This window comes from Dinoponera quadriceps, unplaced genomic scaffold (assembly GCF_001313825.1).
Source record: "Dinoponera quadriceps isolate SergipeBrazil2010 unplaced genomic scaffold, ASM131382v1 scaffold1070, whole genome shotgun sequence".
NCBI classification, from domain to species: domain Eukaryota; kingdom Metazoa; phylum Arthropoda; class Insecta; order Hymenoptera; family Formicidae; genus Dinoponera; species Dinoponera quadriceps.
Genome location: NW_014555341.1, coordinates 394,607 through 418,802, shown reverse-complemented (window position 1 = coordinate 418,802; position 24,196 = coordinate 394,607). Strand labels below are relative to the sequence as shown.

Sequence of the window (24,196 nt, the reverse complement as noted above, 5' to 3'; positions counted from 1 at the left end):
GGGGGGGGAACGAGTCGATGTAATGGATAGACGGAATGGAGAAGCGACAATAAAAGGCGACTCTGTACCGCTATCTAAACGCCGCACCGTAAATTACTCGGTATGACGCGGAGCACAAGTGCAGGTCGAGTACTCGATTTATAAAGTTCACCCTCTAAGTACGTTTTCATACTCCAGCTACTAACTGTTATAAATTGTGGGCTCGCGGCGCCGCGTACGTGCGATTTATGAGATCCGCCATGGGTAATATGGGATACACTATTTACGAACGAATCGTGAGTTATGAACTCGCTTCTCGTTCCCGTTCGGGGCGACAATGCGCGAAGAGCGAGCGGGTAATCTGGAGCATGTGCGAATAAAACCGTCAACGTGCGTAACCACAGCCCGGTATTTTCATTCACCTTTTCAGACGTGGCGCGTCAACAATCGTTTACGGGCGCATTTAATGGCGCAGCGATTTCCCCGATATCGACGCAGTCACGCCGATATATGTAATCAACCTCGAGAAATGAAGGCTGGTATTCATAGTGAGATTTTACATTTAAGTTCGTCTGAAGTTCACCTTCAAACGCCTTCGTCGCCGATGAAACGAGCCCTGCAATACCTCAAGATAAACCTACGGTGTTTTTAAATATAAAATTTCACTATAAATAATATAGTTGAGCTCTGATGTAGTTGCATTGAGATCGCGAAACGGCTCGTGTCGGCGGTTCATCAATGGGCGGTAAAGTCGCGATCGACGGGGGGCGAAGACGGGTGATGTGCACGTGCGTAAATCTCCCCCAAGTGCGTTCTACGTCATCATCGTCGGCGCGATTATGAACCGTATAATAATAACGGGAAAGCAACGCGGAGAAGCATCGTGCGAAGTTGTGTCCGCGACGAAAAAGCACGGTAGAGCGATAAAATACGATGCGATAAATATCCGTCCGGATATTATCTCGCGGATACGCGCATACGCGCATCAGGTCGCTAATTACGAATATTTAGCTGTGTGAAGCTCGACAACGACAAATTTTCCTTGATATTAATCCAAGATACGCCGCCGTTGCGGAGGGATCTTAATCGTGTCCGATCAATCGCGTATGCAACGCATATTATCACCGTCGTAAAGTCGCTTGAGTAATATCGCGGCTGCCGCGAGTGCGAATGCCTTTTCGACAGCCGTAAATGTCTCCAACGTCGAGAAATGAGCGTCCGATATACGACGAAACGGATTCCTGACTCAACGTCCGCGTGAGTCCCCACGAATCCCTGAAACTTTCTGCGCTACACCGCAAATCTAAAGTAACGCGATAGGTAGAGATTTATGCGCGCGAAATTATAATATTTATGCGCGTGATTTGATTTTTCGTGGGAAAATTACGCGCTTTATCGCATGAAGAAATAAATTTGCACGCTTAAACGCGTAATTTAATAAGTACGTTTCCACCGTATACAGGGTGTCCCGAGCCATTCTCCCGTTCCCACGTGTGCAGGTAGAACGGGTGAAACTGAACAAAAAGGTCATGTACCATTTTGCAAAATTCAGTAGTCAATGAGAAATTAATTATTTTTTTCTCAACTAACGCGCACGGGAAGCGGTAGGCTAGACTCTGTATAAAGAAAAAATATATATATTTTTTTAAATTTAATATACGTGTAAAATGTACACATTTAATAGCATAAAATAACGCAAATGAGACGTGTAGCAAAGTAACACCCGTAAAAATGTGTAAAAGGTAATTACACATAATACGATTTTAAACACGTGTGTGTGTAAAAATTACTTGGATTTGCAGTGTACGTCCGAAAATGGCACGCAACATTCTCAACGAGAAATCAATCGACGGAAACGGGGACGATTTTCCGTACGAGATATTTCGAAAAGTGACAGTTAAATTTATCAGTAAAATTAATTATATACAGCCGAAAACGCCGAAACTGCTTTCATGCAAATTATAAACGGTCAGATCTCGTTAATCGCGTCATGAATAATTGAACATACGCATGAATATTCCGTCGAGTAATGAATAAAAAAAATATGTCATTACAAATTAACGAACATGTGACAGAGCTAATACCGTATATTTCTTAATTTCCTCGATTCATTCGCCCGACATCTGCCAGAAAATTTACCGCTATGCGAACACGACATAGAAATATAATGCGATACACGCGGTGCAGTATACAATAAGAACAAAAGAAAAAAAGGCGTCTCTTTTGAACGTTGCGGCTGGTTTTCGAATTTTTCGATTTGATTGATTTTCCGTCGTCCTGAAGAAAATGTATTACCACTCACTGTTGACAAATACCGATCAGCGAAATCGTCCGATAACACACGTGCGCTCGCATCGCTTATCACTCGCGGAGTGCACTGAACCGCGGTGCATGACTAGCCGCTTTAAATAATGACCGTGTAACCGCGCCTGCGAAAAATGCGACGGGACATGAAATCCAATCTTCTTATCGCGCGATCGTAGAAATACTCGTTTCGTGAGACTCCGCGCGGCGCGAGCGAGTTGATTAAATTTTACGAAAAATTGATCGCCAATCGCTTTGCATAAATTCACGTCGCGGCACGCGTACGCATACTTTCCCACTAACGAGAATATCCCTTTATAATTCGTTCTTCGAGACACTTGAATTAAAAATGCGGACCCACAATGAAATCTCTTTCTGAGACGAATGTTTAACCCAGTTTATCCGACTCGATACCAGCCGCCTGTTGCTTTATTTTAAGGTTGTTAGTCCGTGACAATATTGTTAGGAAGGTTATGGTTAGTACTACGGGGCAGGAGCTCGATGAATCTGTGCTAAATGTTTATAGACATGTTTGATGATGAAACATTTGACATTATAGCAAGATAATATTAACATAATATTGAAAACTCACAAGGAAATAATCGCTTTCCATGTTTTGACATAAATTTTGGGTACCCAGTATATGTTTGGGAATGTATTGTATGTAATCCCCCACTCCCCTCCCTCCCTCATAGACGCACTCGAATGCACACGAATGCACGTTACTGATCATTACGTCGGATTTTTCAGTATATGATTATTATATCCGGTACATAATTATACTTCTCGCATTTTTATGTATATAATTATAGATCTTGAAGGTTATCTTAACCGTTTTATTTTTAACAAGATGCCTAACCAAGGGGCATAAAGAGAAATGTAGCACGTTTTATATTGTCAAATTTTTACAGATCGGCTTTCATATTTCCCGTAAAAAATATCCCCCGTAAAAAGAAAATTTCGGATTATCTTATCTCAAATTTCGACAAGATAGATCTTAAGTAATCTCGCAACATGTTACAATTCCCCTGGCATAAATTCCGATACTCTCTGATTCTCACTATCTTCGCATGAACGTTTCACGGACGAGACGTTTCGTCGAAATGCAATACGATGTTGTTGCAACGCGACGACCGCGAGTAGTCGCGTAGATCAACGTCAGTTGCACACGTTCAACGTTATAAAACAGAAAAAGAAGGAGAAACGCATCCACTTACCGGCCGTTGCGCAGTCACTACTGTTCCTTCCTTGCTTTCAAACGCCGGTCGCTCGGTTGGCTTCGTTCCTTTCAGCTCCTGATTGCCACCGACCGCTGCTGCAGATAGTCATCCACGTGGACAAGCGGCTGATTGCGATCGCGCACAGCGAGTAATTCACCACGACGATCGCCGATTATTCTGCAACACAGATCGACATCGCATTGACTTCAGGGTTCGAATCAGGGCTGTTAATCATTTCGAAGTTTCGAAAGAAAGTTTCGAACTTTCGAATTTTAGTACGGCGAAGCTTCGAAGGTTTTTTTTTTTTTCAAACACCGTAATCGACCGTAATATTTCGAAGTTTCGATATATTTGAAATTCGATCCGGATCTCCGAAGATTCGAAATTCGCATGTCAAAGCCTCCCTCGAACAAAAGAACACTAGTCCTTCAAATAGACGCGTGGAAACGGTGTGAAAGCCCGAGACCGAACGAAATGTGACAAAAGTGAGGTTATTTCTTGCTTCGATACGATGTTTCCGTGTATCGGCGTGTTCTTACATGCCTTTATCATTTCCTTTGACCTTAGCGAGCTGGACAGTTTTCATCAATTCGCTGTCACCGCTCGTGCGAGCGACATCACTCACCGGTGGCGAATCTGCGCAGAAACCAGTAATGCTAAAGCATCAGTGAAAGCTCTTACGGGAAAGGAGCTGCGCTCCAGTTTCCTTTTTTCATTTACTTATAAGCTTTTCATCGATTTACAAGTTACAAGGGACGACCTTCTCGTGCGACACTCTCGACAACTGTCCATCCGCGAACAAACGACGCACGACACCCGCGACGTTCGCAAAGATGACACGAGTGACGCACTTCCGCCGCGAAACTTGGCGGGATGTTGCGAGTCAATATGGCGGATACGACCACCTTCGAGTTTGACTCTCAGCTGGACGTCGCAAACAAACCGAGCTCGCTCGGTGAGACGAGCTTGACGCCGATTCTCTCGATCACAATGTTCGCATCGCGATGAGGAAAGGACCACGCGTCGCGTGGGAATACATCGCGTAATCCTTACGAGCGCCCTGTGGCGGCGCGTGACACATCAACTGTAGATCTCACCGATGCAACCGCACTCAGGTCAGTTCTCACTGGCAGGTCGTTCGTTGCCCGATCGACTCCCTGCACTCCGTCCACGATGTTCACTTTATCAACAAAACTCACGAGTAGACACGATTCGGCAGCGAGAATCGGCGTCTCGGCGCGCGAAGTAACGGAAGACGACTGAAGCGGTTAACGAGACGCGATCACGTGACTCCTCCGCCGGGCCAATCACAACGCGTCGCTTTTCCGCGCGCCGAGCGCGAACACGGAGACAGGCTGCGCGAATGTCCAGCGAAACGATCATCACATCGTAGAGACGACGGGCGAGGGGAGAAGAGCGAATTCGAGTCACACAGAGAAGGTACACGTCTGCTCGCGCTCCGCGCGTAAACACGACTGCGCGACCGTCTCATCGCTCGGCCGTCCGACACGCCGCCGCTGCGGCGAAGTAAACAGTTGACTGCCATGTCCAAGCTTTACAGCGTAACTTTCCACGATTGTCCCAGCTGTTCCGAATGTTACCGTCGACACCGTCGTTGCCGAGCGTTGTTCGCCGCCGAAACGGCGGGTCTCGTGAATTTTCGTTCAAAAGCGACGTCCATACGTTAAGTCCGCGCATTGATATTTCCACTTTAACAAAGACCCGATAAACATCAACTAATTAGTAATATTATGTTAGTCTCTATATTAGACCTTAATATCAGTTTAGACGGTTTAGAAAAAAATAAAAGTAGAATTAAAAAAAAAATAGGATATTAACCTCAAGGAACACGTGCGAAAAATGTCATCTTTAGTTGCGAATATCTCAGTTTCTAAAATTTGTTTCTAACACAGTGTAGATACAGTGTAGATCATATTTCCATTAATATGCGGTTAAAATCTGAAAGGATTCTCTAAAAAAATCGTTTTATAGAGCAACTATCTTAATATGTCGAATGTCGTGACAATCACCGGTGAACGGTTCTGTGATATTATCGTGTCTCATTAAGTTGTGCATGAAGTATAATTAACAGCGTCCGTAAAAATCGGCTGTGTACCCAGCATACAGCCGATGAAATGAATTGAGAAATGTATGCATCTCGAATTACAGTTACTTACGATATCTTTGGTATAACATAATTACACTGATCAACAAATTTGATACCAAATTATATTCTTATTAAATTGTAATTTTTTCTACTTATATTCATGTGTTAAAACAGAACATGACAATAAAAAATTATTCAGCTATAATTGAAGAAGCACCCGCTACATTTTAGTTCTTGTAAATTAAAATTAAGTGTAAAATTATTATTTCATGAAAATTGGCGTTAAGTTTTTTAAATTCTATTGAAAACAACGGAGAAAATCGACATGTCGGTTACAACGGAATATTTGTTAAGCATTCGAGAAATCTTTTCTTTTTCTACGATATTGTTACACATGTTCAGAAAATAAAAAGTTTCCCTGGTACAGAGTTTCCTTTAATTTAATTGCAGCGCGAAGTTAATATCACGTTACATCATATTATTGCCGAGTTCCATTAAATTACTCGTTACGCGTATCACGTGATCAATTATACGAGACGACTTTAACGACCACGTCTCCGCTATCATTGCAGTTCGTGTTTTCAGTCGAAATGACGAAACTGCACGACGATGCGGAATGACAAAGAGACGAGACTGTGAACTCGATTACGGTCGGTTAAAAAGCAATATGCTCGTTCTCGAGAGGAATACGCTTCGTTCCGCGACGACGAACGCACCGCTTTCGACACTTTGCGAGAATCTCACTGACAAGTCGCTCACCTTTGGGCCTCTCTTCGTCCACCTCCTCCCCCCCCCTCCCCCCTTCTTCCCGACACGCAATTCTTCACTGTCTGTTCCGTTCGTTCGCTTTCGCGTGGCTACCTGTCTCATTAAGATACAATATTATATAAACTTTTATATAGCTTGTATGATATTATATCTTGGCACTCTTCATTGATTCGTCAAATTTGACGAAATTCCTGCAGCAAAACCAGAATTTTTACCCGGGTATTCTGCGAATTTTCTAAAATGTATCATCATCTTAGCAGACGTTTAACTGACATCAACCGCAACGTCAATTCTCTATTCACTGATTTAATTTACTTAAATTCCTCCTTCAATTACTAGAGAACAGATATATTATAATTAATAGGTTTCATATATATGTATAATAACCGTGATAGTTGCGCATATCGAGAAGAAAAAATATACCGTAAGCCCAGCTCGCGAGCGGCCGGTTTATATTACTTTTTACGACGCGACGCCACGCCGCGTATATTTCATCGTAATAATGACCGTCGGCTAATAAAACTTCTTTTTTTTTTTTATCACGAGCTAACACCGACCACGCTTTAAAGTCGTCGTTAAAGGTTAATACTTCTCGATAACGAGAGTTTATGATCCGCTCAGACGTGATCTACGCTCCGCTAATGTCCGAAACTTCATAATTTTATCGGCCACGACCTTTTTACCCGGACTCGACCCAATTGCGGCGCAATTCAATTTAACTCGGAAAATTAAAAGCAAATAACTGATTCTGGGGGAGAGAAATTTGTTTGTAGTTTTGAAACAGATGTCACGCTCACAACTCCGCTATTTCGATATTTTTATTGCGGAATTTTCCGAGCATTCCCGAACCCCGCACCGAGATAATTTAATATTTCACGTTTTTCGATTGAAATAATAATATCATTTATTTTCGCCGACAACTTCGCCCGTTCCGAGCCCTGTGAAATCCGTTGCGTTTATACAGAAGAAAATACAGTTTTCGAGAGACGCGTAAATTAATTAGCACCGAGAAATTTTCCTCGTCTTTCCCATTCATTAAGCCCAGACAACTCTCGTCGCCTATTCACCGTTTATTTCTAAAGTTTCCTGCACTTCCATTTGCATTTATCAAATTCATTCATTAAATTCCGTATCATTTACTCGATTCCACGGCAATCGCACGGTATCGTCCGTTGCGAGTCTCTCGAGAAAAAAATTGGACGACACCCAAGAGACGAGAGCGACAAGCCGCGGGCGCTTCTTACAAAATCGCCACGGTCGCCGCTCGGTCGAAAAAGAGCGATTTAGGCGTCTATTCTTGAAACAGTTGCGTATCCACGCAAGTGGAAATTTACGAATGATCACAATGGGACATCCCTGGAACAGTTCGAGGGGCGATTGATAAGTATTCGAAACAAAAAGGTGAACAACAATTTATCTGATTGAAATGTAGAGAAGACCGGGGCTGGTTGGTACGCTTTTCCTCTAAAAATCTTTTACAAGAAATATATAAACGGAATATACATTGCAACGGAATTTTTCAACAGACATATTACATATCTCGTTTATATTACACTAAAAATATTTTTTTTTAATTCAACGGTACAATTTCTTGCACCGATAAAAAGTATTAGACGATGATACTTGTAACGACTAGCCTCACATGTTAGACTTGGAATGCATTTTCATGCTGCTATACTTAGGATAAACTTTGTTTACTTGTCAATTTCAATCGGACGTTTGAACGCGTGCTCGTCGAACGTTCGTCGAAAACTTCATTTTCGACCGACGGACGACGACGACGTGGCGAATTCGATCGGGCTTTTCGTCGTGTTTACGCACAACTTTAATCCAATTAATTCCGATAAGACGATGGCAGGCTGCAGGAACGTTGGCGGACCGGTAGGGCCGGCTTCTCTCACGCGATACCACAGTATTCTTCGCTCTTCTTCTTCCTCTTCGCTCAGCAGATCCCGCGGATCTACTTTGTTCTCGAGAGCGTCGTCGTCGTCGTTTAAATGTGGTAGCCGAGGAAACGGGTTTGCCCGTAAAACCAGGAGCCACGACCGAGCCGATGGAAGACACCGATAAACTGCCCGCGAACGAATCATGTGTGAATTAATGCGGCCAACGGCAGCGGTCTCATTGTTCATTAATAGAGCAAAATACTCGAGCAAATACATGCGCAAATATACTCGATCGCGCATTACATCGACATTTTACGCGGCGGCGCTCCTTGCGTAACATTGCCGGCTCGTTGTGGCGTTTGCAGCGGGCGGTCGGCTGCTAATTGAAAAGGTTGGGACATTCACAGGCATTCGGTGATAGTCAGACATTATAGTCACTTCGACGTCGCGAAAGCTTATCGATAGCGTAACAAAGAAACATGAATTACGATTAATCGGTGAGGAATGCTGGATGAGGAATGCAGGATGGATCGATAAGCTGATACTCAGCCAATAGAAAGTTTACGAAACGAGATAAAAGATACATACGTCTCGAATTACGTCGACTTTATTTTATTTTTCTGATTATTTCTTATAGGTATATCAGTTCTGGCGCTATTTATATAGCACGAATATTCGAGAGACATTCCAAGAACGTCCCAGAAACATCCGAATATTTCTGGCACATTCCTACGATGTATCTATTGAGCATTTATGCTGTATGCGCAGAAGCGTCAATCCTCAAACACATTAGAAATAGTTATTTTCAAGGAAATATATAATCTAATTTTCGTAAAACTATCGCATATCTCGAAGAGAAATGTTGCTGGTTTGCATCCGTGCTCATAAATTTTAATTTTACACCTTCAATATATATAGGACTTTAGAGCCCGAGAAGTGATATATCGGTTTTTCTTCAATTTATTATTACTATGTTTTTCTTCAATTTATTATTACTAATTATGAAAGTTTCGGGAGATCATTTTCGCAAAGAGAGGAGATGAATAGGTGCGACGAAATACGTTATGTCAGAGAAAATGGCGTACGCAAGCGTATGAGAATATACTACGGAAATGCATACAAAAAGCGGGATAATTAGAGAAACGGAGATTCCTTGAAGATTTCTCACTCTCGTTCCTGAAAAAACTGGTGGGAGGCGGTGGGGGGGGGGAGGCGCTGCGTAATAACGTGACGAACGATTCGCGCCGCTGATTACGGGCGCAGTTGTTTTCACTTTGCTCCACATACCCTGCGATTACGAGAACGAGAGCCTAACTCGCAATTACGCGGGACAAGGCAACACGCCGAATAACATAATAACGCAGCGAGGCCGTTTTCGGCCGCCGCGATGTTTGCCGCGGCGTGAATAACCGATGCAATTACCAAGTGCACGAGAGCTTGCATTAACCTGCTTGACCCATCGTGATCCTTTGACTTCGCCGGGGGCCCGGCTATTGGCCGATCTGGATCATGCTTATTACTCGCAAACGCCCGTGTACGTTCTGTCGCGAAAGGATCGTCCATTGCGAGCGGGAGAAATCGTCGAACGAATTATTAACGAAATACACATACGATATATTAACATTAACCAGCAATGTCGACAGAGAGAGAGAGAGAGAGAGAGAAAATATCGGACGCGAGATATGCGAGGATTTACATCCCGCGCAGTCCCGGCGCAAATTTCCATTTCACCAATAACTCTCGATAATTGCAATTTTATGTTGATTCAAATACGCGCCGTGGCGAAACGCGAAAGAGGCACTGAAAGAGCCACAGGAACGATATTTCCTGCGCGAGGACGCGGCCGATATTTCTTCTTCATTGTGCCGCGTAATCATCGTCCTTTGTACGAGGATCCGTTAGTTTGAAAGTCGCGCGGAAGCGACGTTTTCTCCTCCTTTAATTCCCGCGCGTTTTTGCGGCCGGTCGCGCGACGGGCGATATATTTTATGCGAGTCGCACATTAATCAGAGCGCATTTTTGCGCGGGGTCGCTCTCAAGGGTCTCCCGCGATTTTCGCGCGGGAGGAAACCTCTTCTTCCACCTTCCCTTCCTCCTCCGCCACCAAGGAGGACTCGTCGTCGTCGTACGTCGCCGAACGCGTGCGAATGAAGAAGAGGAAGAAATCCCGGAGAAACTTCGAGACGGGCGGATCTCGTGCCTCGCGAGAGAGCGACATTAATCAACATGCTTCAACATTGTCTCGTTTTTTATTACCGTGCTTACCTTTCGGCCCGCGGAGGAGGGTTTCTTTTTTTGCACCGGACACACCGGCGTGTCCATAAAGAGAAAGGCGAGGAAACGATGGCGCGTTATAGTCTTTGCGAAATTCAAACCGGGGCGATACGGCTATCTTTCGCCATGGAGATAAATTAATGGTAGCGCGTCGTGTTCCGTCCTGTACTCATGAGCTCTTTTTCACAGACGGAGAGGGACGGGGGGATACGTACGTCGCCGCCGAGTTCTCATGTGAAAGCCGAGTTATGATAAATCGCCGACTCGAGTATATTTCTCTCTCTCTCTCTCTCTCTCTTTCTTTCTCTTCTCATAGATAAGTTATTATTTTCGCCGGATTATCAATTCGGCCGATTTATTGAGTGCACAGATCATCAACCCGATGTCGCAACGCGTTGTCTCTCACAGGTTAAGGCGATATTTTTTTCTCAGGGAAGGAAACATTCCGTTGCCTATAAATTGCCCCCCCCCGTTTGCACGACTTTGTTTAGAGCTAAACAGCTATTTTGTGTAATAAATTCACACGAGACTAATATTTTTCCTTTCAAAACCTAAAGGATGCAGCTATGTTAAAATGTACACATGATATTAGGAAATATTGTGTCCATCTTTTTTTTCAAACAGTATGTAAAAAGTATGACGATAAGCCTCGGTGCCCTTACACGCGAAAATTATCACGCGCCGAATCTACCGTAACTTACCTCGTAATTTGATCGGTACTCGAAATCAACGGATTCGGTGTTACACGAGCTAAAGGATCGGACACGCTTGACAATATCGTCACGTGCCTCCCCCTCCCCCCTACCCCGATTCGTTGCCTTCGTAACCGTTCGGTTACCATTCCGTAACAATGTGGGGCCCATGCGATGCCATAAATACCGGCGATACCATCGACAATTGGCGGGAGGAAGAAGAAAGAGGTTGATCCCGATAGAGAGAGAGAAGCGAGCCTCGGTTCAGTGCAAGCTTGGGAGACGGCGCCGTGCTGCATCGTCCTTTATTCACGGTATTCGCGAATTGCAATAAAACACCTCTTTGCAGCGCGTCCGCAGTGTTCCATCGCGGCGACAAAGAGAAAAAGAGCCCGAGTATCAGACTGCGTTTCTCGATGGAAGACGACGAAGAGGACGACGGCGACGAGGAGCCTCCTTCGGAGAGATGCGGTCTTACCGCTTTTTTCCCCGTTTCCAGTGCAAGACGCGCTCCTGCTTTGTCTGTTCAAATGGAAATTAGATCTACCTTCTCTCTCTCTCTCTCTCTCTCCTTTTCTTTGTCTGGTTCCCTGTCTACCTGCCTGCGTCCCAGCCTGCGGCGCGTGCATTCTAGGATTGAAAGAACCGAGGACTTATATCTCCTACGTAAGCAGATTCCGCCTGAAATCTCCATTTCAGTCGGAATTATATTCCCCGCCTTCGTGAGACGGCGCTTCCGGAATTATCTCGAGTCGCCGCGGCACACCGTCCGTTTCGTTCGGAGGATCATCCGGACACGACGGCTTGAACGATCGGACGAGGGGAACCTGGAGGGAACACTGCGCACAATCCGGTCTATATCTTCCGTCTCGGGACGGAATAGGAAAAGATGTGATGTTTGTGATCCGATGTGTGCGGTCGGATATCAATTTCAACAGTCATCCTTGTCGCGTCCCGTTCAAACCGATCTCACGGGAGCGCGACGTAATTTTTCGCCTCGCGCCTTCGCTATCGCCGATTCACACGCGTAGGTCGATCTCAATCTGTTTTATCTACCGACGTCGCGATTTCTTTTCTTTTTTTTGTTAACGCACACCTATCCACGATACGCAATCGTGTGCGGTATCGTTGAGCAAACCGCACGGCGTCGCCGCGTCAATGTGTCGCTTTATCGCGAGACGCACTTTGCGAGACTCGCTCTGCCGGAAATGGAACAGAATAGGCGATATTGAACGTGCTTCGGGTCATAGAGGATGAACTCTTTCATAGAACACGTCGACCGGACGCGAAACACGGCGATAAGGGGATGGGGGGGAGGGGGGGGGGGGAGGAAGTGATTGCATTTTACTTTGTGATCAAAGACAAGCAGTATCGGTTGTTCTCGGTTCACAATACAAAATGGATACGAAATGAGTACACAATACAAAAATGAAAGACACAACGTAAATACAAGTGCATAGATTTAAAATTTGAAATAGAAATTTCTGTGTATTAACGCGATCGAATCTGAGGAAGAATAAATTGCGCTCGCAAGCAGTAAGCGCCCCCTCTCTCTCACGTCTCGGCGACGTAACCGAATCATCACCGGCGACGCGAAAGTAATGACATAAGGCCGGCGTTGGGCCGCCCGTGGAAGTCTTCGGAAGAAGCGGAAAGGGGGTGCCGGAGGGAGGCAGCAAGGACAAAGAAGAGAGGATGCTAATCCCCCTTTGTATGGAAAAACCGAGAGAGCGGCCCGTTGCACCACGGACCGTCATGCTTTCGAATAAGCCATTCAGCCGGTGCGATATACCGTGTTAATATAGTGCATCCCGTCTAGACGGGAGCGTTCTGAACCGGACTAAAAGTTACCTCGTTACGTCGCGAATTCTCCTGCGGAAAGGACCGACGACCGGGGGCCGGAGGAGCACGGACGGATTCGAAGGTTGAATGTCGCCCTCCGGCCGATCTTTCGCCTGAGAATGACAAAAAGAAGCGGGACGCTCCTTTTGTCAACGCTCCGAGAAGAGAGATGCGAATTATATCCCGTATTTCGATGCCGCGTTCGTCGGGAGGAGCGCGCGCCTCACGATGAGAGGCCGGTTCGCAAAAGGTATTCCGGCAGGGCATTCACGAACGCGCCGAACGACGACGACGTCGACGACGATCCGATTCTCCGAAGCTGGAATAACACATCGCGTGTAATCATCACACACGGGACAAATAAAGGCTCTCCCGGCTTCGGCGCACTGAATGCGCGGAATCAGAATGCGGAACATTATCTCTCTCGGGCGGCGCGGGGAAGAGTTAAAGCGGTCGCGCTTCGATCGCGCCTTCGTCGTCCGTCGCTTAATAACCTGGTTTAATTAAATTCAAAGCGCGCGTCGCTCGCTTCGATGTCCAATAACCGAGCGAGCGAGTGCGCGCACACACGGTGCAACCACCTCAGAAACTGGTGCAAACTCCAAGAGGCCCGGAACGACGTTATCGGGACGGTAGACGCGGGCAAGCGCACAATACGCCGCATTCAGCGGACACCGCTCGCGCGCGGTGTCACCGGCACGTCGGTTCGCGTGTAACGCGCGGAACAGTCACGGTGCATCGGGTTGTATATATCGCGCGATTCTAGTCAATACGCGCCGGCACGCCGTATAATGCTTGACAAGAATTGCGCGGCAAGAGGGAACGCGCACGTTCGTCGTCCCGGCCGCGTTGAAACGCGTCTTCCAAACCGCCTGACAAGTTGGAAAGTTCGCCGAGCAGCGTGTCGCGTCTCCCTTCCGAAGGAGAACACCTCGCGGGGAGGGGGGGGATCAAACGGAAGGGCGAATCTGGGTGCGTTATCGTTGCCTGTAAGCACATAATTTGGGCCCAATTTCCTCCCCCCGAGTCAATATTTTCTACCCCAAAATGCACGAACGAAAAAATGAGTATCAATTCGAGACTCTGATGTTATAAGAATACATAATCGATTAAAGTGCATTGTATATTTTGCTTGTGAAATTATGCTGATAAATTACTAATTCGAAATATATTTGGTTTCTTTAATTGTGAAAATAGCGGCAACTTTGCTAGGAACTTGGTATTAACGGAGAACGTGAGTGCTCACCGCGACTCGAGCACCGTACATACGCGCAATGCGCCGGCCTGACAACTGAACGTTGCGGGTTGCCGCATATCAGGCGCGATTCTCTCTCGCGGAAAAGCGACGAAATAACGCGACGTGCGTTCTCGAGGATCCGCGATTAATTAGCCACTCGGTATACCGGGGCAGGGCACGAGAGAGCGGTGAATACCCGCGGCCGGAATACACTTGATAGCTTCATGAAAGGCCTTGCCGATGCAAACGCCGCGATACACACGGAGACAATGCGTGCACGCAGCCGGGCGTCAGGGAGCACGTAGAGTCCCTCTCCTTTCCCCTCTCACGCTCTCTTTCTCTCTCTCTCTCTCTCGATCGAGTTACATTTCGACATATACCCGGTGTGACAAGAAAATTAACGCTCCATGTCGCCCGTCCGCCGATACCTATATCGGCCATTATCCATCGGTCGGATGATAATAACTGTCCATTATCCCGCGCTCGCGCGCAACACACGTCCAGTGCGGCGCAATTGAAGTATCGCCGTTAATCAAGTTGTGAAATTTGCGCTAATTGAATCGATAAGCCGGCGCGCGGGTCGTCGCGGAATCTCTGTCAATTTGGGGGATAAATCCGGATCGCCAAGCGACCGACCGGCCACGTGAAAACTCACTCGAGCGATAACGCAGCAGCGAAGCGAATTTTTATCAGAGTGTGTCTGAGCTGGTTGCACGTGCAAGTTTAACGTACATTGAATTGTGCAAAGTATTTTCAGAAAAAAAAAGGACCGGCCTAACTCAGCCGAGCATTTTCGGGTTGAGGTCTTTCATCGTCACTAACTTGACCCGAACGCTGAAATTTCCTGATTAAGTTAACAATTGCTGGAGACGGGAAAGTGCTTCATTACGAACGAAAGCATTATGAACTTTGCGAACTGTCTCCGCGAAATTTTCACCATTTTTGTAGAGAATTTTCGTAATTTCTATACGTTGCTGAGGAGTACATCGTTCCATCTTCGTTAACCGTGTAACTTTTAATTGTTAGCCGTTAAGGAATGACATTTCTATCTTTGATAGGTTAAAAGTGGTGCGAAATTTAGAATGAAACGTCTTAATGGAAGCCCCTGTAGAATATCCTAAGAACATCTTTAGGTCGTCCCTTGTAAATTTCCGTAAAGAATGTATACACGAACCTTTTCACTTGCATTAATGTGTTTTACATGGCTGCACATAATCAATTCATCTTTTCGAAAATACTGTATCACACACTTTCTATATCGTGCGCATCATTGTAAAACTGTCCCGAGTATTTGCACATTTTCCGAAAAAAAAAAAAAACGGAACACGAAGAGTATGCTAATGTTTTTCTAGCGAGTAAAACTCTTCCGAAAACATTCACTTGATCACCGTATGACAAATTGGGATGTTTTTTACCCGGCAAACAAGATCGATGCTGTCGGTGTCCGAGCATGCGCGGCCGTTAAATGATCGATGTCCATTCGTCAACACGACCCGAACACGATGACTCTGTTTTTCGATTCCACCCCTAATGTGTAGGGTGGAGTAACATCCCGTATGTGGTTATACGCGCCCTCGTGTTTTACCTTATCAATATAATTCGTGTGAACGTGCCAGAAAGAGCCCATTACTGACGAGTGCCATTCATCCTCGCAGCATAACGCTCTGTGCGAAGTCACCGAAAAATTAATGCGATATTAAAAATTTAATATAAATTTGACAAGCATACATCAGCATACAAAACGTCTCAATGAAATGATCGCAAAATTCGATCATTTTATATTAATCAACGCATTTAATAATCATGCAAACAAAAATATGATGTTTTTTTATGGAAGTCGCAGCGGGAACAGCACTGGCTGTCGTTTTCAGTTTCAATTATTCAGGTGAGTTTTCAAATCGGCGAGCACGGATTCGCAAGAAACAGCAGGTCTTTTCGGAATGCGGAATGCGCGCGATTTCACGGCTCTCGGAAAAAGTGGCGTTATGTCGCAGACGTGATACTTTTATTCATGTCCTCCGCGTGCCTCATTAAACCCATTTCAGAAAACCCATCGGGGAACGGCTAGAATTCGCCGTGAAAGGGGAGGACGAGTTTTGCATGACGACGCGCGCACAGCTGATCATCAGTGACGTAAGTAGGTTAATGTACTCTCAGGACATTCAGGCGCTTTAACACTTTATTCCCCTCTCATTTATGCAGGCACATTCATTTCGTAATGTGTCAAGAGAAAGATAAAATATACCGTTATGTGAAAATATACCAAAAATACCGTTTACTAATTTATATCGTCGTCGGAGCGTCAGAAGCACAAGAATTACCTTTAAATTAAATTCAGCTCAATTTTCAACACTAAATACGCGAACTAAATATATTAAATAAGAGAATGCTCACGAATAATTCACTTTCAAATAAAATATATCGTACGTATATTATTTGTTGAAAGAAGCATCAGAGCCACGACTAAATATATTTAAAAAGAATGCTCACACGAATAATTTATTTTCAATTAAAATATTTCGTATATATTATCTGTCGAAGGGGAGACATTTTTCACCCGAGCTTCATTTAGAACTCCAACGAGCCTGAATCCGTCGTTGCATTAGCGGATTGCCGCCGTTAACGCAATCACTCAGCGCCTCCGTAGGGGTTAATGAATGCGAAATACACATTAGTCAACGTTGGTAAATTTGCTCGACTCTCCGCACCCTACCGAAAGAGCCATCGTCGGGGACTCCCCACGCTGCAGTTCCCAGCGATCGACGTGTGTGTCGGGTCGAGTCCGGTCCACTTGGGCGCACGAGTCCGTGAAGCTTTTCCTGCTTACCCACCTACGCGGTTTAATCACGAAGAGTGAAAAACACGGCGGTCGCAGGCCGGAAAATGAACTAACGCAACGGAAGCCGCGTAATTAGATTCCGCCGCGCGACACAGGTGAGGCGCGCTAATAACACTAATTGTACCGGCCAACCGGTGCTCCATTAATTAAAGGGATCACTCGACGTAGCCGACAAAAGCGCAGATATTTCAGGTACCTGCCCCGGTGCGAGAATATCATCGATCGACGTTCGTTCGCCGATATGAATGCACGAATATATATCGACAATGCGGGCTCATTTTATACGAGAATTCGTAATTTTGCGTCGTTTTATCATATCCGAACAATTTTATCGAATCAAGCTCGCGATCATATTGAAGCCGGAACTGCGGGCTTTCCAAAGGTCGATGTGTTAATAATTCCACGCGAATTCTTTGAAAATGGGTTTCTCACGCGAGAGGAATTGTTTGACACGCGTTTCTTTTAATAATCCGCTGGTTTTTTCTTTACTTCAAGATCCCAGTGGGGAGATTTTGAAAAATGATTCGTCCAATATGTCTCTTGTTCAGAAGAGATTCGCTGTGTGTACCTCCGCAAGTTTTAATTAGCTCTCCAAATTGCCGATAGAGTTTCACTTCATGCAATAGTAGTAGTAGTAGTGATGCCGAAGGGTCAATATGGCCTTCCTATGTGGAATTAATAGCCAAAACAAACAGCAGGACGACGGGAAGTGGGATTATCGTTGGCAAAGGGTGGGAATAATGAATGCGCGAGGACGCGCCAGAGCGTGTTCCTCGCTTACCTCCTCTCTCTCTCTCTCTCTCTCTCTCCCTCAAAGTGTTACTGAAAAAATACCATCGTTTATTCTCTATTAATAAAATTATAATCCTTACGGCTAAGCACGCTCGCGAATTGAGCGACGACGAGCCTTTCTCAGCCGAAAAAAGCGTCGTCGCTGGAGCCCTCGGGCGTACAGTTCTGCAGCAACGACGCCGGATTCGACATGTCGCTGACAACGTCGCCGCCGACACCGTTGCCGCCGTTGCCGGTCCGCGGCGGCTTCACGTCCTGGCCCTGCGAGGACACGTCGTAGACACGGCCCGTCTGCTGGTTCTGCGAGTTGATTTCGTTGTAGACCAACTCTTGGATCTTAAGCCGGACAAACATCTGCCTGTCGAGCGGTAGACTCCTGAGGGGATTCCTCACGCTCATGAGGAAGTGGTAGGTGTCGTCCTCGTCCTCGGGCCCTATTGCCAGCCTCTTCTGCAAGGACTCGTACCGCTTCCGCTCCACTTCGATCGCGTAGTCGTTGTCGATCGCGTCCATGAGGGCGCGTTTCCGGCCGATCATTTTGTTCATCTTCGGCGGCGGCATCACCTGGTGCAGGCCGTCGTCGTTGGACAGCAGCGACTGGCAGGAGTCGCCGTCCAGGTCGTCGAACTGCGTCTCCTCGTGGCCTTCGAGAATGTCGATCTGCGGCTCGATCTGCGTGCCGTCCGGCGACGAGCGCATGCTGATCGTCGCGCCCACGCAGTTCTGCGACATGGCGCAGCCGATCACCCTCGAATTCATTTGGTCCCGCAGGAAGAACAGGCTCTTGAACCAGACCCACTTGGAATCGTGCTCGGTGCCGCCGCCGCCGTCGCATTTGCCCCGGTACGTCTTCTTCAGCTCGTTCCGGAAGTTGTCGCGCAGGTGCTTCCACTTGGATTTGGCGACGTCCGCTGGAACACACAGGGCGACGTACAGCGCGTTTACAACGTGAACTTACAGACTGCGTCTTCTTGCGACAGCTAGTTAGGTGTAAGAATGGAGGATAACTGTATCCCCCTTCCACTGCGCAGCGGTTTGAAAGCAAAGATTTTCGGACGAAATTCTGACTCTTGATAAGAACATTTTTTACATACACTGTAAATAATTGTGCGTTAAATTCAACACATTTCACGTGTCCCAAACGGCCCCACTCAGATTTTTGTATCAATTTTAACACAAGGTGAATATAGTGAAAAGTGACGTAGATAGTAATATGTAAAGTAAGAAATGTGTATTTATACGTATTTGACTAGGGCGTCATAAAACTGCACTTACATCGGCTCGAAGTGAAACTTTGAAGAAATGAATTTGGCCAAGAAATATCTATCTTATCGTTAGACCGCTATGCAGGTATATTATCCTCGTTACGTAGAAAGACAAGAGGAGTTTTAAGGATACAGCTAGACAAGGACAGATTATGCCCGTGGCACGGGCGTTCTCTCTCTCTCTCTCTCTGTCTCTAGTCACAGCGTACAACCTCTTGTAGAAGTCAATATATGTGTACGTAAGTACATAAGTCTATGATTTATAACGTGCTGCTCATAGCAGGACCTTGCGACAACATGTCCGCGGAATATGTCCCGGAAAGCTCGGCAAACCGGAAACCGTGGGATCCCGTGCGAAATGATTTCGTGCGTTCATATGTACGAGAATACGATTTCTCCGTGACAATTCGGACAATTACAAACTCGAAGAGGTCGAAGAGAAGCAACAGATACAAAACAGGCTTCCATTTAATATATAGAATGTTCCGCGAGGAAACCGACAAACTTTTAGGGTTCACGAGACTTAAGACGATCTTAAGTATAAGATTTGACTGTGAATACTGGCCCCGGAATGTATTCTAGAAGTCATTCTAAACAAAAAAGTTCAGGTACACTGGAGGAGCTAAAGCTCAGTTATCGAGATATGAGAAACATAATTCCTGTCAGTAAGTCTGGATTTCTTTTCGCGAGGTTATTTGCAATCTCGTATATACAATAACAATAAAGCAGAAAACTCTCAACAGTTAATTGGCAGAATAATAAATGCCATAAATAGAATTCGCATTGAACTAAGCGAATTAATTGGCGACGTAGTAAAATAGTAAATCTGTAGTAAAATGAGCAGCAGCATGTTTTACATACAGAAAATGAACGTTTTGAACCGATGATATGATATTAAGAGAATAATGTTTTTCTAATAAAAATTACATAAATGTCTGATACTTTTCGTTACAATATCGATAAAATTATCCGTATAAACGGTATTCATAGTCGGATCTTATATTTAAGATCGTCCTAAGTTCATCTTCAGATGCTGTACGAATCGTTTCATTGGCTAGAACGCATCCGAAGATAAATTCAAAACGGTTTTAAATAAAGACTGAAAAAAAGCGCTACCGCTCGAGTAATATTTGCTTGAACCGAGTAAAGTGGTTACTCTGGCAATCTCCTTGGCAAATATTTATTAGAAATAGTAATATAATATAGTTGACTATATATAATATGATATTTCTTCCATATGAATAGACATTTACTTGCATGTGTTGAAAATAATTGCGACAAGTATTAAATTCGCAATATTGAAAATAACAGAATTAGTTTTTCTTAGAAAATATTTATTCGACGGAAAAATCGAAATTTTAAAACAACATTATGTTTCTTAAACAGAAAAGAAGTATCACAAAATTTTAGCAAATAGTCTATTAAATTTAGAACCATTTTACGCTTATATTCAGTAATTCATTTACAAATTGAAGTATTATTGCGTCCGAGTAAATATCTAACTACAGACCACTAAAATATACTTATCAAATTAATAGAAATTACTTGATTTAAAAGGAAAATGAAAAACAGGTTGCGTATAGTTACGTTTGCTTTATTCTAACACTTCTCTTTTTATATACGATCTGATTACGAACATCGGTCTATATCTACGACCGATCCAAATTGGCCTACAATGTGTGCCTAAACTTTTTCATCTAGAATCACCTTCAAAATACGTTCTAGAAGTTCGTTGGTTTCCTTGCGGAATACTCTGTATGCAAACAAGATAAAGTAACATCATTATTACTATTAAAATGCGATCATGCGTGTAAACATAATCGGTCGGTGACGTGTCGTTCTCTCTCATGGCGTTAATCGTGCGATCGTCGGATAACCTACAGCTCGCGAGCACGTGCTGTCGCGAGCACGCGCTCGCAGGAAAGTGGAAAAGAGAGAAAAATTCAACGCTGAATGTAGCTGACGGCGATATCGACGTGCGACCTGGCGGCGACTCGCACGAACTAGCAGCCTATCGCTCCGGTCGGCTTCTTCTTTCACGAGCTATCGACTTTCCAGCGACCGGCGAGCGGTTCCAGCGAGCCGTCCGGTCGTAAGACCCGCGTTCGATTCCTCGTCGTCTTTACCGACGTCTCTCTCTCTCTCTCTCTCCATCTCATTCGCTCTCGCTTTCTTTTTCTCAGTCTCTCAACCAGATGGATCTCGCGGTACTCGACGAGGTATCTCGACAAACAGAGAGAGAGAGAGAAAGAAAAAGAGAGAGAGCTCGAGGTCGCGGAGTACAACGTNAACCGAGCCGCGAGCGCCCACCACCCACACGTGTGCACGCGTCGTGCACACACAAAGAAAGGAAGGAATCGACGCGAGTCAGCTGCCGAGCGACTATACTCACTCGACACCTCGCAGGCCCTCGCGATCTCCCGCCACATCTTCAATATGACATCGCGGTTGTGGTAGTTGACGTTCTTCTGGTCCCAGATCGCCGGTCTCGCGTGCACCTCGTTTATCAGCCTCTGCAGGTCCATCGTCGTCGCGCTCCTACTACGGCCGCCGGCGACGTTGCATCGCCGTGGCGAGCGTTTGCCGGCGCGTCGGTTGAGAAGCGTGACGCCGGCGGTGCCGACGGAGGAGGCGGCCGCACGCGCGCCGCTTCCTCCGACGCGTAGCTGGACTTCCCCGCTGGCCGTGTGCTGCTCGACGAGGAGGCGGCTCCTCGGTTTATCGACCCGCGCCGAGTCCGCTGTCCCCGCGTTGGCTGCTGCGGCGGCGGTGGCGTCAGCGTCGAGGACGACGACGGTTGCGGTCTCGTTATTACTCGGCGTATCGGCGTTGCTGCGGGAGGCGGCGACGGCGACGCCGGTCGCGTCGTCGTTGCTCGTACCGAGCCGCTGACGCCTTCTCTTCTTCCTCTTGCGTCTCGCGACGCGGCAGGTGGCGGTGGTCGTAGAGGAGGAGGTAGCGGCGGTGGTGGTGGTGGTGGTGACAGCGGCGGCGGCAGTGACGGCGGTGCTCGCGAAGCCGAGCCGAGCAGAGGAGCGTAAGCGGGACGAATCCAGGGCTATATCCTCGTCGGCTCGTGCGCGCGTGTCGTCCATACACGCGCGCGGGCCAGCCGAAGGGACGCTCGGCGTACACGCGCGAGAGGAGCGAACCGACGATGTCGGCCGAGGATCGCGACGACGAGGACTACGCGGCGATAACGACGGCGGAGAGAGCGGAGCGCGAGAAGAGGATCGAGCGAGTACACAACGCGCGCGCACGCACACAAACGCTCCGACGGTGTGGTGCTACTCGCGCGCGTCGGAGCCTTCGGCTGGCACGACCCCGGTGCTCGGCACCGCTCGGTTCCGCTCGGCGCGGCTCGACTCGACTCGACGCGACTCCGCGCGATTCCGCGCGGCGCGGACGACGCGAGAGAAGGGGGGCAGGTGAAGAGGAACGAGCGAGTAAACCACCACCGCGCGAGAGAGCGTGCAGGGGCGGAGGCACGCGCGCTCCGTAACGCGCGGGAAAAGAGAGGAAAGGAGCGTCCGCTCCGAAAGTGGCGTCAAGCGCGAACGGTATCGATGGAAATTGCCGTCAACCCCCTAACGGCGAGGCTATTTTTTCTAACCGGCTTTACCTCTCTCTCTCTCTCTCTCGCTTGTCCGCTTATTCCCCACGAGAGCAAAGAGTCTTGTCTTTATTTCCACTGTTCGTCCACGGCGAGCCTTCCTCGTGGGGAACTCGAGCACAGAAAGCCGAAACTAAACACGACGGAAGTAGGCGCGAACTTCGCTGCTACTCTGAAGTTTACGTATGCATGCGCATAAATACGCGGTAGACGAATTAAAGGCTGCAACAGTTCTTCTCCGACGAGTCTCGCAACGTAACTCGCATCCGCGGAAAATCTACACCGATAGAAAATCATAGTTAGTTACGTCGAACATATATCCTTCAACCGCAAAAATAATCAGGAACCATTTTCAATCGCTAATTTTTTCACCACTGCAGTAAGCGTTACTGTAATGTCAGTGATAATAACCTTACGTGTATGTCGCTACTATTATGAAGTATATTTGGCGCCGAAATTAACTATAGTTTTCTGTCAATGTATCTAATAAGAATTACTGAGAAACAAATTCTCTCGTTGGACATGGGATGCGTTAGGAAACTCGTCGAGCAGAAGGATTCACAATCCTTTAAATCCTCCGACCCGTCCTTCACCGGAGCGTTTTGCCTGCTCCGACATTTAATAATAATAATCATCATCATAATCGTAATAACTTTACTGATCCCAAAAATGTGCAAAGATAGAAAATGGAAGATAAAACCAGTACCGAAGACCAGTAGGCGAGGCGAACAGCAATCTGGCTGATACCGGCTGCCTTACCTGAATACCCAACCGACTACAAAGAAGAAAGGAAAAGTAAGGAAAAGAATACAAATAAAAAAACTAATCGCTAGATCGCCGTTTCGCCTGTGAATATCCACCAACCGATTGATTACGAAGAAGGAAGGAAAAGTAACGAAAGGAATAAAAATGCAGGAATTTAGCAATCGCTACCGTCATCTCCGGCAAGGATATAAATTTCCAGCAGCGGGGAGCGAAATGTGTGCGAAAAAGCGTAGGGGATTCACCAGCGATACACCTGCGCCCGAACTTCACTCGAATTTAACATTCTTTCCGCGCCAACGAAGCTTCATGGCGCACCGTGGACATCGAGGCAGCGGACCGGCATGAGCGGGAAATGGACGCGCCTTGGATGTCCAATGCGCGTCCGCTACTGTATAAGCGTGCAGCTGCAGCGGCGCGTCGCCCGCTGCGAGAACCGGCGCATCCGCTCGGCTTTATCGCGGCTCCGCGTCGCGTCGCTCCGCGCCGGGCCGCGCGGCCGCAGCAATACGGGCGCGCTCCTCGTCGTCCGTTTAGCTCGTTAGCGTGACTCCGCTCGGCTCTGCTCGACCCGGCTCGGCTTCGTTCGGTCAGATTCGACCTCGACATGGGCCGC

The 24,196-nt window shown here is 46.6% G+C and overlaps 2 protein-coding genes across 3 annotated transcripts in view; both read right to left on the bottom strand.

The window, feature by feature from the left end:
• The window catches only part of LOC106743914 (myb-like protein AA), a 92,015-nt gene extending 87,061 nt beyond the window's left edge, over window positions 1-4,954 (bottom strand). Inside the window, exons 1-2 of one of the 2 annotated variants that reach the window (XM_014618225.1) lie at window positions 4,601-4,954; window positions 3,501-3,680 (exon numbers count right to left, since the gene is read on the bottom strand). The gene's annotated coding sequence lies outside the window, so the exon portion shown is untranslated. Of the gene's footprint in view, window positions 1-3,500; window positions 3,681-4,128; window positions 4,265-4,600 lie in introns of those variants that run through there. The other variant, XM_014618224.1, reaches the window with a different exon arrangement.
• A 13,013-nt stretch (window positions 4,955-17,967) lies between these two features.
• Window positions 17,968-22,581, bottom strand: LOC106743864. The gene is made up of 2 exons (XM_014618089.1): window positions 21,598-22,581; window positions 17,968-18,851 (listed from the first exon to the last, which is right to left on the bottom strand). The coding sequence occupies exons 1-2, from the start codon at window positions 22,298-22,300 to the stop codon at window positions 18,061-18,063; spliced, it is 1,494 nt and encodes a 497-aa protein (XP_014473575.1). The 5' UTR covers window positions 22,301-22,581; the 3' UTR covers window positions 17,968-18,060.
• Window positions 22,582-24,196: the final 1,615 nt, after the last annotated feature.